The sequence below is a fragment of the Planococcus citri genome, chromosome 5 (genome assembly GCF_950023065.1).
Source record: "Planococcus citri chromosome 5, ihPlaCitr1.1, whole genome shotgun sequence".
Classification (NCBI taxonomy): Eukaryota; Metazoa; Arthropoda; class Insecta; order Hemiptera; family Pseudococcidae; genus Planococcus; species Planococcus citri.
The window spans coordinates 65,811,404-65,825,841 of record NC_088681.1 but is presented as its reverse complement, the minus strand read 5'-3'; the positions used below and the strand labels follow the sequence as shown (position 1 = coordinate 65,825,841).

Genomic DNA, 14,438 nt, shown 5'->3' with positions numbered 1-14,438 from the left:
GATGTGAATAAACAAAATATGCGCTACTGGTCGACAGAGAATCCGATGATAATACACGAGAAACCTCTACACTCCGCTAAGTTGACTGTTTGGATGGGCGTGGCTAAATTCGGTATAGTGGGACCGTATGTGTTTGATGAAACGGTGAACGGTGAGAGGTATCGCAAAATGTTAAACGAGTTTCTCATTCCTGAATTGAAACGCAGACACAAGTATAGAGTTACTTGGTTCCAACAGGATGGCGCTACCTGTCATTCCGCAACGGACACGATTTCTTTATTGCGTGAGCATTTTGGTCATCGAATAATTTCGCTGAACACAGAAATTTCATGGCCACCTCGATCCCCTGATTTTTCAGCATGTGATTTTTTTTTATGGGGTTACCTCAAGTCAAAAGTATATCAAGATGATCCTAGGACTCTGAAACAGCTCCTAGATAATATTATTCGTGAATCAAGACTGATTAGAAGAGAAATGCTCAACAAAGTGTTCAATAATTTTAAAAAACGTTTGGTCGATTGTGTCAAAAATGATGGAAAACATCTTGGTGGAATAATTTTTAAAACTTAATTTATAATGAAAACTCAAATATATGGTCTAAAAACGGCACATTTCTACTTCATTTTGGTTATAAAAAAATTTCCGTAACCATTTTTCTCTCAGAGCTACTAATAAAACAAAAGTGAAAGGTTATTCTGGAACACCCTGTACATGTAGGTGTTTTTTGGATCACACTATTTGGACTCGCTTTCAACCGTAGGAATGTAGATAACCTTTGAATCACTCTGGAGCTTTCAATCAAAGGTCAAGGCCGAACACTTGAAAAAGGTTCATTGGTGAATTATCAACAAATAAGTAAGTACAACGTTGCATGTATTAAATTAACTTTACTCAAGTAGGTTAGGTACATACGAATAACACCATAGCGATCAACAATGATAGGAATTCATCATTAGGTATAATTATAATATTTTAATATTATTCAAAGGGATCATAAAACATTAAAAATAAGAATCTAAGAACAATAACTTTTTCATGTTAGTTTAATCAATCCAAATACCTAAGAATGTTCGACATCGATACTAAGCCCTAGTGATCTGTGGTACGGGCTTGCTTGAATTTTGCAACTTCTTCTTTACTTCCCAAACACCACAACAAAAAATCATGAAAGCCAGCGACCCATCTATTCTCGAAGTACCGAGCATCAATTCTCGAATACCAGCGTAGAGTATAGGCTTGCTTAAATTTTCCAGCTTCTTCATCGCTTCCCAAACACCACAACAAAAACTGATCAAGGGAACGAGAACATTTGCGAGTAAAATAACTGGCGTAATCAACAATAAATCCATTTTCCTTCCAATGATCAATTACCAGCATTTTTATCCTTTTCAGGTGTGGTTCGGTTGAAGCAAACGTTTCGATAAATTCCATGAATCCAGTTAACTGCTCGGACCATGAGATTTGACTACAAAGACCCCTCCATTTAGGTGTAAAACGTCGAATCACAGGCAGAGACAACAGATTATTTTTAAAATTTGTTGCGAGAGTTGTGTTGTTATAAGCATCGTTGATGAACTTGTTGAATTGTGTTGCTTGACCAAAATACGTTTCTCGAAAAACACGGTTTTTACGGAGGAAATTCGACTTTATAAATTTCTGTTTGAAAAGTCTCGCTGCATCTTACAATAACTTTTTCATGTTAGTTTAATCAATCCAAATACCTAAGAATGTTCGACATCGATACTAAGCCCTAGTGATCTGTGGTACGGGCTTGCTTGAATTTTGCAACTTCTTCTTTACTTCCCAAACACCACAACAAAAAATCATGAAAGCCAGCGACCCATCTATTCTCGAAGTACCGAGCATCAATTCTCGAATACCAGCGTAGAGTATAGGCTTGCTTAAATTTTCCAGCTTCTTCATCGCTTCCCAAACACCACAACAAAAACTGATCAAGGGAACGAGAACATTTGCGAGTAAAATAACTGGCGTAATCAACAATAAATCCATTTTCCTTCCAATGATCAATTACCAGCATTTTTATCCTTTTCAGGTGTGGTTCGGTTGAAGCAAACGTTTCGATAAATTCCATGAATCCAGTTAACTGCTCGGACCATGAGATTTGACTACAAAGACCCCTCCATTTAGGTGTAAAACGTCGAATCACAGGCAGAGACAACAGATTATTTTTAAAATTTGTTGCGAGAGTTGTGTTGTTATAAGCATCGTTGATGAACTTGTTGAATTGTGTTGCTTGACCAAAATACGTTTCTCGAAAAACACGGTTTTTACGGAGGAAATTCGACTTTATAAATTTCTGTTTGAAAAGTCTCGCTGCATCTTCGTTGGGATAGCAAAAATTCACAAAATCATTCAATTCGTCAAAATCCGGCTTACGCAATAACCAGCCGCAGTGACGCTGTACATATTGACAAGGTGCCATAACGTCCTCTTTGTATCGAATAATTGCATCGCCGTTTTCGAAACACGTTTCCATTATTTGCTGCAATTCTTTGGTATTTTTGCGTTCGATCAAATCACGCCAGCACCTCTCCCAGAATAAGGTTCTCTCCTCGAAAGTTGCGCACGTAAGCGCAGTCAATAAGGCCTCGAAAGAAAATAAAAAACCACGCCGAATTGCATTACAGAATATGGATGATATTTCCTCAACTGCCGATCGCCTCAAACCATGCGGAGCACTGTTCCATATTTCACGACATAGATAAACCCAATTCTCAGAATATTGATTATCATACATCACTCGCCGCTCATAAAATACAAACATATCCGCGACTAGTTCGCTGAAATTATTCACGTTGATGATGTTTCTTAAGCGCATCCAAGCTTGACCTATCAATTTTTCATTAACACAACGGCGTTCTACTCGTAACAGATGTTGCATCAGACACCAACCTCCATGCATATTGACAAATTCATCAAGCTGACGGTCATCGAATTTCGGTAAAATGAATTTAAAAAGATTCACCAAATTTTCACGCCTAAGAAGTCGCATAGCTTTTTCAACTTGATTTTGGTAAGGTACACGATTCCAAAAATATTCTACAGATGATCTATTGTGAGGCATGCAATGGTCTAGTATTTCTTCATCGACATTAGTATTTCCCCCGCCTTCGGTGATTGGTATCTTATTTAATTCATTTGTAAGGCAGCAAATCCAATAATACAATTCGGGACAATCTCCAAAATTAATACAATTCAAGCCTATCTTTTTGCGTATAGACGGCCAAATTCGTCTAATATCGTCTTCGAAAAAATATGTACAAGATATTTTAAATTTCTCGACTTGGCCAAATTTATCGCAACGCATCATACGTTCGGCTGTCTTAGTATAATCAATATCGCCTTCGTAATCGCATACGAAGTCATCGAAATCTTCCAAAACATAGTTTGGATGACCGTAATGGAAAAGTAGTACTCTTTTGTGATGCTCTTTCAGCCACGTATCTATTGAGAGTCCTAATTCTGCAGCATATTTTCTGATCATGGTATCGATCACGGTTGGTAAATCAGGATTTTTTACTTTTAATGAAATTCGTAGTTTTTCTGGACTGAATTTTTCCAATTCGTCATTCGTTCGATATTTATTTATTTCGCAGTGCCATATTTTCAGAGCAACGGCGATCGCTGACAATTCTTTCAAGGTTACAAGGGTAGATTGAGTAGCATCGTAGACGTGGTCCTGGTCGGATGGTATTTCAGCCATTTTTGGTTCTTGACTCTGGTCAATTTCAAAGCACACCTGGAATCGTAACAGTCTAATTAATGATGAGGAATGAGTACTCAAAAGGAATGATCGGGTTAGCAAATTGGCTGAAATTCAAATAGGTACGAGTATCTATATCTATCTATTCTATCTATATATTAATAGCAAAGGGCTTTTTTTTGTAGCCGTTCGTTTGCAAGAACGGCCGAAAGGATTTTGCTAGACGATGTGCCAAAAAAAAGCTTTTGACCCGTAGATGTGCAGGTTTTTATCAAAAGTTCGAAAAGTTTTGAAGAAAGCTTTTAAAAGCTTCAAAAAGCTCAAAAAGTTTGATGCAGCATAAAAAACCGTGTCGATGTGTACGCGAAAATACGTAAGGTAGAGTGGGGTGATTGCAAAGCACTTTTTGATTAGTGACACTTTGAGAGGGCGCTGTGAGAAGACTATTGCACGGATGAAGCTGAAATTTGTACCACTTATACTTCAGGGGGTTCTCTATCAATGGTAAGATTTTGGTACAATTTGGTCCATAAATCGTGGAGAAATTGCAATTTTAAAATTTGAAAATCGACTTTTGCATTTACTCTATGTTGGGGTGAATGCAAAAGTTGGCAATATTTTTTTCATTTTTTCATTTTTTTGCATTTTCAACACACTCACTGTATTCTACGTGTCATTTGCTAACTTTTGATGTATTCGTGGTCTTGATTCGGTAAAATATTCGATAACTTTTCCACTTCCCAAAAAAATTTTTAGGGGAGTGAAAAAATGTTGAAAAATTATTTTTTAAAAACTCGCTAAAATTATCAAAAAATCAACTATTGATCATTATTTTTTTTGTAATTTCGAACCATTTTCAAGTTATTTTAGGGCAAAAAAATATATTTGTGGTAAGAGCAAAAATTTAAAAAAAAAATCGTGTTTGCAATTACCCCGAGTCAATTTTTTCTGGGGTAATTGCAAAAACGCAATTTATGGCCAAAATGAAAAAAAATTTTCAAATAGCGATATTTTACGCTTACACTTTAATCCTTTATGACCCTAAATCGTGAAAATTCCAGATAAATCGACAGTTTTTTCCATTTTACATACATTTTTTTAAAAAACACCTCTCACTTTACTTATGAGTGGATTCAACATGCTTCGATAAAAGTGTTTGCTACGGAGCGACAAGTTGAACCCCGCGAGTTGTGAGTTACTTCGACATCCCCTAGTTGGCACAACCAGAAAATTGATATTTCTTTGCATGAGGTCACAATTTTGCAATTACCCCGTTTTTGCAATTACCCCACTGTACCTTGCTCTACTTAGAAAGAGCTTGCCAAAAAATATTTTTTGACAATTATTCGTAAACTTAAGAAAACTTTTAAAAGCTTCTAAAAGCTCAAAAATGCCGATGCAGTATAAAAAATGCATTTTTGACTCAGAAATCTGGAAATAATTATTCTAAAATTTTTTATTCAAAAGTCCAAAATGTTGTAAAATTTTTTTTTTTTTTTTTTTTTGAGTAAACCATAATTTCAAATCAGTTTTTCGAAATTGATTCACATTATTTTGAGGAGGGGGGGGGGGATTGTTACATAAAATTTTCTAAGCATTTTCTGATTGAATTAAAATTTATGTTGAAAAGAAGTAATAAGTTTTTAAGCTGAGAAAGCCAAAGAGACTAGATATTTGCCCAATGATAGGTACTTTACGAAATGTATTAGATTGTTTGAGACTCCTAATAACCTATCTAGTAATTACCTTTCCATTCAATGTTGATTATAACCACGAATACGTAAACGAAGTTCATTACACAAAATAATCGATTCAAAAGTTCAATGCTACATAATTTATTACCATCTCACTTTAACAATCGAATTAGATCTTTGTATAACGAAATAACAGATTATCGCGAATTCGCACATATAATTAACAAACAATATTAAACTGATACAACATGGTATTTAACAACATTAAAACGTTCCTACTCTAGTTACGAAAACAGACTAGACCGAGCCAACTGAGAGCAACCTTCACTACACTAAGTACCCCCTACCTATCATAGGTACCTATTCTCCCTCCCTACTATAGGTATTTCGTTGTACTTAGTTAATTTATGGGTATACTTCAGAGTTTATTCCAAGGAATAATCGTGAGGATTATTCCTTGTACTAAAGGCCATATATACTATCACAATGTTGCGAAAAGTTGTGTCAGCTTTGATAAGAAAATCGAAAGTGATTAATTTTTTTTGGGAGTGATTTATTGGCACGACAGAAAAAGGCGTTTTCACGATGAGAAAAGGGCATTTTAACGACGAGAAAAGGGCATTTTAACGACAAAAAAGGGCATTGCACGGGAAAATAATCATTTCACAACGAAAAAAGTTTTCAAACGACGGTAAATGAATTTGAACTACGATGTAAGATATTGCCCGACAGAATAATTTATTGCACGTCTATATAATACGTATATTCAATGACGAAATGTGCACGACAAAAAAAATGTAGAAATGAACGACAAAAAAATGCAAGTTTATAGGAAAACGAACGACAAGAAAAATTATAAAAGCACGTCACAAAAAATTAAAAATAAAAAGTTCGTCTACTGAACCAAGTGCTTTTTTCGATTTTCGCTGACCTTCCAGAAGAACGAAGTATGAAGAAGTGTTCAGATCAATCAAATAGGGGATTTGTATAGTGTATGTACCTGGGTAATTCTCTTTAAAAAAAGGGTCAATTTTGATATGGTGCGGGGTAACATTTCTATGAGAACAGTCAACCAGTCCTGCCACTTACCAGAAAAAATGTTAGATTGGGAAGCTAGCAAAAATAATTAAGGTAAAGTACCAGTTGCGGATATCGACACCAGTTATGGATAATCATTTTGTAGCGCTCTATGTGACCAAAAAAAAAAAAAAAAAATGATATCTTTTTCTTCGTTATTAGGTTAACATGTGTACAACTTTACATCGTGATTCTCAACTCCGAAGTCCTAATAAAAAAATTCTGAAAAAAAAGTGCAAAATTTTCGGTGATTTTCGAGGTGTTTCATTTTGTGAAATTTTGAAAAAATGGAAAAAGGTAAATAAATTTGTTATTTTTTGCGGTTGGTGGACTATTCTGATAGCAAATAAGTCAAAGAATCCGTTTTTGAGGGTTTCAAAATTTTTCGCGAATGTTTAGTCACATTGGTACATGCTTATTTGATGAGGTATAAAATGTGTGATAATTGAGCATGTTTTCAAATTTTGAGTACTAGTGTGGCTTAAACATTACTTATTTATGGTGTAAACTGTATTTCCAGTAAATTTTTTTCTAAATTTGAAAAAAAAAATTCTATCCTCAAGCGGGACCTATCCGCAACCGGGCCCCAAATTTTTTAGCTCGGACCTATCCTCAACCGGGCTTTTATTTTCTAGATCAATTTAGAGAAAATAGACGCATTTGGGCGCTATGGCCAGTTGAAATTTGATGTTCATCATAGAGTATGCTGATTTACTCACTTATTTAAGTGTTGTAAAAACAATTTTTTCTTGTTTTTTTTTTTTTTTTTTCAAGTTCTTATAGCCTTAATTCTTCTTAATTACAATAAAATACGTTTTATAACAAAATAGCACCAAATTTGAACTTATTCCAGATGGGGCCCGGTTGCGGATAATGGATTTTTCTATCCTCAATTGGTACTTTTTTTTTTCTTGAAAAACTTGGAACCAAAAATTTTTTTTTCTGTTTGGACAAGATAGTATGATAGTTTAGGGTGTATTCAACGCGTGTATTTTTTTTCATAAGAAATGGTTGAATTATCCGCAACCGGGCCTGAAGTCCGGTTGCGGATAATTTGAGGGTTTTTTGAATGGCTCTGTAAAATAGAGGTTTCGATAAAAAAATTTGTTTTTCATATATTTTGTGCAGAAAGCTTCACTTTACACATACAAACCATCAGATTGAAAAAAGGTTCGAAATTGGGCCCAAAAAAAATTGTTGAAAAAACCTATCCATAACTGGTACTTTACCTTAAAAATTGCTCTAAAATTGGCGCAAAAAGTGTGTGACAGTTTTCAAACCTGTGTGTTCTATGATAATGGGAATGTGTCAATTTTCCCAAAAAAATGAAGTTCATGACCCTTTATAACATTTCTTTTCAAAAACATGGCGTGTGACGACCAAGTCCAAGAATGGACCAGAAAAAAAGAAAAATTCATGCTAAAATCTCTGAGAAATTTGCCATGTATACGAATTTTACCTTTTTTTGAGAATTACCCACCTATTACCTAAATTTACTATCAGTTTTACTGATGGGACGCGACGAGGTGGAAAGTTTCACAAACGTTCTCTTCTTGTAAATTCATGTTTACAAGTTGTTTTTTTTTCAAAAAGAGTAAATTTTTCGAATTTTTTTTTTGGCGGGGAATAATTTATTTTCCCGGGAAATTACTTTTTAGGCGGGCAATAATTTATTTGGATGTGGATTACATTTATTTCATCGTTTGTATGAAATCAAATTGTCGTTCGTATTACCTAACTTGTCGTGCTGAACTGTCGTTAAAAATCGTCGTTGAAATAGACTATTTTGTCGTTCAAATGTCCTGTCGTTTGAATCACTTTTTCTGTCGTGCCGATATATATTTCCCATTTTTTTTTTTTTGGTAATGTTAACAAAAGCTTTTCCAAGAATTTCCCAATTTAATGTAGATCAACATTATGAAGAAATTGATTGTCTCCCCTGTTGACAAAATTTTTCAGAATCGCTAGAAAAAATCGTCAGGCAGTCGCTAGCAACTTTTTGGGATAAAATCGGCCGACCAAAATTGTGGTGAGTCGTTAGCAACTGACGAGTCTGCAGTCGGTAGTTAACTAGCAACTAGCGATTAGCTGAGAGTTGCTAGTTGCTAGTTAACTACCGACTGCAGACTCGTCAGTTGCTAACGACTCACCACAATTTTGGTCGGCCGATTTTATCCCAAATAGTTGCTAACGACTGCCTGACGATCTAGCAATTTCAAAATCGTATAATACACACACCACAAACACGATTTCAATAAAGTCCACGTAGCATTTCTAGCGAGATTTGTAACAAAGAACACCACATACTCGTACATGCTCAGTGACATAGCCCCGATTTTTCAAGGGAAGGAGAAAGCAAGCTTTTTTGGTAACAAAATAAAATGTAAATACTTGTAATTTGCTAAAAATTCGTCATCATTTACACTATTATTTTATGAAAATGGAAGATATAATCACAGCTGAAGCCAAATAAGAGCAAAAAAAAGTTCAAAAAATGTTCAGAAAGTTTAAAATGCCTATTTTTGTACCTGTTGGATCAAATTTTCATCTGCTTGAGCTTGAGAACACGGTAATCACCCCCTCCCCCCATGTCCTCGTGTGGGCTATTTCACTAAATTTCCTCAATATCTGCGTCTGCTACTTATATACGAGTACCTATATCACCATGTTTTGGGATATCTCATTCCCACACATCACATAATTACTACACACATAAATCGAATGAATATTATTGCAAAATATCTAATTTGGCTATAGAAAAAAACAACGCACATCTTTCAATCATATACGAATACAAATACACATTTTTAAAAGAAAACAATTTCTTATAACCACACAAACTACAGATAAACAACTAAACATGCCGTGTGCCTGAGTAACATTCACATCACATACTAACAATGAGAATGGACAACGGAAACCGAAATCCGTTGAAAATTCAAAAAAATACTCATAGTGGGCCGAGGGGGAAAGAAGTGCATATAAGGCTGATGACGTGTCAGTCTCACACATAGATTACATAAAAAGAATCGTCAGTTGCTAGGGTTAAGTTGCTAGTCGTCGCCTAGTGAATTACTTTCAACTAGAGATTTTCAGATCAGTTGTTTGTGGTGCATAAACAACTCACAACAAATGACTGTAAAAATCTCCAGTTGCTTGAACGTCTGATGACAAATGACACCAAAAATCGCCATTCATCCTAACCACTAAAGATTTACGCAAAAAATCTTTAGTTGTTAGACTATAAATCGTTAGTTGATACGAAAAAGTGGCTAGTCGTTAGCGACTAGGCGATTTTTTGATCAATTTTGTCAAAAGGGTCAGCTTTGATATAAGGTACATTCTTGAATGATTTTGAATTTTTTTGACGCCGAGAAATTTTTGAAAAACATTGTTGAAAGCCTGAAAAAAGTAACGAAACTGTGTTTGGAAAGTCATGATTTGAAATCAAAAATTGAATATGAGTAACTTTTTTTCATACCTTTTGCAAATGACTTTTCAGGCAATTGTTGGTAAGAAAGATGATACTTTTTCTCAATTTTTGTATGGAAAAGTAGGACATTATTTTGATTTATGGTAAAGCAATGACAGAGTGATGTTTTTTTAGAATATTTTGGAGAATAATTGACGCGTTTGGGTAATTTTTGATAAGAAGGAAGAATTATTGGAATTTTTTGCTTTGAAACAATTCTTTTTCTGCCAATCCTCAAAACAGCCATAACCTTTCACAATTTTTGGCAGAAAGCAAGAATAATAATGTTAGCAAAAAGCAGAACTTTTTGGGAATTACATATAGGCAAAAAAAGATTCTTAAGATCTTCCAAATGAACATTCAAGTCTAGAAAGGGAGCGCAGTATGCGCGATAAACGAGTTACCTAGTATTGACTATTGTGTCTTTGTATGGCAATATGTTCATCAAATCGTATGTAAAACCAGAAAGAAATTATTATTCAATCTGAGGAACCTGCTTTATAGATTAACACTTGTTTGATCACATATCTCACTGAATCAGATCACATCAGATCCCATGATTTTCCTTCATGGAATTTTTCTGTTTTTGCTGGTTATTTTAGCTGGTGGTAAAATCTGAATATAATCCGATCTTTGTTGGATCATAAGTAATAACCAGGCCAGATTGGATTTCATAATTTCCTAAATCCAACTAAAAATCTCACCAGACCGAATCAGACATAATAAGCATTTTTCCTTGGGAGTAGATTTCTAATTGCGTTCATTTGATAAAAATTTGTAATATTGGCAATACATATATTCAGCTAATCAGAATTTGTTACTCCTTCTTAAGCATGCTAGCTCTCAGGTACACTTCTATTGATTTGAAAATGACTGTCAATTTTTCTTTTTCAAAAAAAAATCAACAAGTTTCAAAACATTGCAAAGTTGGCAAATTTCTAAAGAAAAATACTTTGAACATGCTAAAAAGTAAATACTTAATTGAAATATCGCATAGGTAAGTTTTGAAAAAATTTGAAAAAGATCTTTAAAAAAAGTGACGTTATGAAAAAAAAAAATGCCATCAGCTCACTTTGCATACTTAACGACTTATTGATTAGGTACGTTTACAATTTTTTTTCCAACTGGAGTAGTTATAATCAACCTACATTAAATTTACTGCTAGAATATGAAAAAATAATTATAACCGAGCTTTTTGTAGTTTTTCGGAAAATTCTAAAAGAATTAAAAATTTCATGGTTTGAAACCTTTCACAACCAATGAAATGTAACCGCTGAATCACTCTGGGGACTTCGATCAAAGGTCAAGGTTGAACACTTCAAAAAGGTTCATTAGTGAATATTTATGAACAAACATAATGCAGCAAGAATTGAATCAACTTTATTCAGATAAGTAGGTACTAAAAAACACCATTGCGACCTAAAAACAATAGGAATTCATCATTATAATGTACATTTAAAGGGCCCATAAAACATTAAAAATAAAAATCTACTGTACAATATCGTTTTCACGTTAGTTCAATAAACCCAAATTGCAGAAATGTCGGGCACAGGTTTGCTTAAATTTTCCAACTTCTTCTTCACCTCCCAAACACCACAAAAAAACCTGATCATGGTAAGCGGACCATTGGTCATTAATTATGGAGTCTAAAATATTCTTTCGAATATATTTTCCACTTGCTGCATCACTCTCCAATAAAAAGCGCGGGAGATCGGTTTGCTTAAATTTTTCAACTTCTTCATCACTTCCCAAACACCATAACAAAAACTGATCAACAGAAACGGACCATTCGTGAGTAAAACCTAAATTAAAGGCAGTCTCAACAACAACCCCAGTTTTCTTCCAATGATCAATTACCAACATTTTTACGCTTTTCAGCTCTCCTTCGGTTGAAATAAACGTTTCGATAAATGCCATAAATTCAACTAACTGCTCAGACCATGAGCTCATAGAGCCCCTGTACTCAGGAGTAAAACATCGAATCATAGGGATAGACATCAGATTACTTTTGAAATTTATGGCAAGAGCAATGTTGTTATAAGCATCGTTAATGAACTTGTTGAATTTTATTGCATGGCCAAAATATGTTTCAAGCAAAACAGGGTCTTCACAGAGGAAATTTGACTCTAGCAATTTCTGCTTGAAAAGTCTTGCGGTATCTTTATTGAGACAAAAAAAATCCACCAAATCACTCAATTTGTCGAAATCCGGCTCATCGTACAATAAACAGCTGCAGACATGCTGTACATGTTCACTAGTTGCCATAACGTTCTCTTTGTATAGATTAATTGCATCGCCGTTTTCGAAACATATTTCCATAATTTGTTGCAATTGTACGTTATTTTTGCAGGCTATCAAATTAGGCCAGCACTTACTCCAAAATAAGCTTCTCTCCTCAAACGTTACGCAAGTAAGCAAAGTCATTAGCAAATCGGAAGAACAATCACGATTAATTACATTTATACTCCAAAATTTGGATGATATTTCGTCAATTGCCGATCGCCTGAGACCATGCGAAGCACTGAGCCATATTTCACGACATAGGTAAAGCCAATTCTCAGAATATTGATTTTCATCCATCGCTCGGAGCTCATCGTTATAAAATTCAAACATAGCCACGACTAGTTTGGCAAAATTACGCTCGTTGATGAAGTTTCTTATGCGCATCCATGTTTGGCATATCAATCTTTCATTTAAACAATGATATTTCAACAAAGTATGCATCAGATCACAATATTCGTTATTGACATATTCATCAAGCTGTTGGTCATCAAATTTCGGTAAAACGAATTTGATAAATGTTACCATTTCACGCCTTTGAAGTCTCACAGCTTTTCGAACTTTGTTTTGGTGAGGTACGCGATTCCAAAAATATTCTACTGCTGTCCTATTATAAGGCATGCAACTGGCTAGCATTTCTTCGTCGACAGTATTATTTCCCGCGTTGCGGTTGATTGGTATCTTATTTAATTCATTTGTGAGATAGCAAATCCAATAATACAATTCGGGGCAATCGCCAAAATTAATACAATCCAAGCCTATCTTTTTCCGTATAGATGGCCAAAGTCGTCTGATATCGTCTTCGAAAAAATATGTACACGCTATTTTAAATTTTTCCACATCGCCAAATTTATCGCAGCGCATCATGCGGTCGGCTGTCTTAGCATAATCAATAGCGCCGTCGTAATCGCACACAAAGTCATCGAAGTCTTCCAAAATATAGTTTCGATGACTGTAATGGAAAAATAGTACTCTTTTGTGATGCTCTTTCAGCCACTTATCTATTGAAAGTCCTAATTCTGAAGCATATTTTCTGATCATGGTATCGATGGCAGTTGGTAAATCAGGATTTTGTGCCTTTAATAATACTTGTAATTTGTCTGGATTAAAATTTTCCAATTCGTCATTCGTTCGATATTTATTTATTTCGCAGTGCCATATTTTCAGAGCAACGGCGATCGCTGATAATTCTTTTAGGGTTACGAGAGTAGATTGATTAGCATCGTAGACGTGGTCCTGGTCGGATGATATTTCAGCCATGTCTGGTTTTTGACTCGGTCCAATTTCAACGCACACCTGGAATCGTAACAGTTTAATTAATGATGAGGAATGTGTACTCAAAAGGACTGACTGGGTTATACCGAATTGGCTGAAATTCGAATACGTAGCAAATCGTATGAACAAATCGCACCTCGGGAGTAATAAGGTCACATCTCAAAAAAAATTGATTTTGATGTTTTTGCATTTTTGGGGTTTGTATCACCCCCCTCAACCAAAAATAACACTTTGAGTTGGGTACATTATCTAGATCTTGTAAAAAACGCAAATGGCCTAACTCAAAATCTCAACAACATTGCAAGTTGTTTGGAGTTATAAGGCTCCATCTCAAAAAACTCCACCTTTTTTGTGCAAATTTCATACATACAAAGTGTTAACAAACAGTTTTGATTGTTTTGAATGTTTGTCAGTTAGAAATAGTCACAAGGAGTGCATTTTTTATTGGTTTGTACCAAATGAAAAAAATTTTTTAAATTGATCACTTTTCAGAAAAATGAATTTGCACATATCATGAAATTTTAGTTTTTTGAGAAAAACTCAAAAACTAAGCACTCTAGAAAAAAACTAACGACATTATGTCGATTGGAAATTTAATTCTCTACAACTTTGTTATCATGAACTTTTTTCTGGATGCTTCCTTTCGCCTCCACATCAACTTATTTTCCAAACATAGAAATATTTCCTCTTTAAGATTTTATTTTTCAAATTATTCTTATGCTAAATGAAGGTAAGATACCCAATCTTTAAAATGAGATGCTATTCATTCCTCACAATTAATTATAAGTTGATGAAAATAATGTATAGGTAAAGTTTTTAAAAAAAAGAAAATCGCTCTCCTGTAAAATTTCACTTTTTTGAGATGTGACCTTATTACTCCCGAGGTGCGAAATATAACCAGAAAGAAATTATTATT

At 34.5% G+C, this 14,438-nt stretch overlaps 1 protein-coding gene across 5 annotated transcripts in view; it reads right to left on the bottom strand.

The window, feature by feature from the left end:
- Positions 1-14,438, bottom strand: part of LOC135848253 (uncharacterized) — a 260,195-nt gene that overhangs the window by 66,930 nt on the left and 178,827 nt on the right. The window contains exon 4 of one of the 5 annotated variants that reach the window (XM_065368098.1): positions 873-3,760. The exons of 3 other annotated variants lie outside the window; for them this stretch is intronic. In XM_065368098.1, coding sequence (XP_065224170.1) covers positions 1,751-3,724 — 1,974 coding nt within the window. In that variant the 5' untranslated portion in view covers positions 3,725-3,760 and the 3' untranslated portion in view covers positions 873-1,750. Of the gene's footprint in view, positions 1-872; positions 3,761-11,331; positions 13,544-14,438 lie in introns of those variants that run through there. One more of the 5 variants, XM_065368093.1, reaches the window with a different exon arrangement.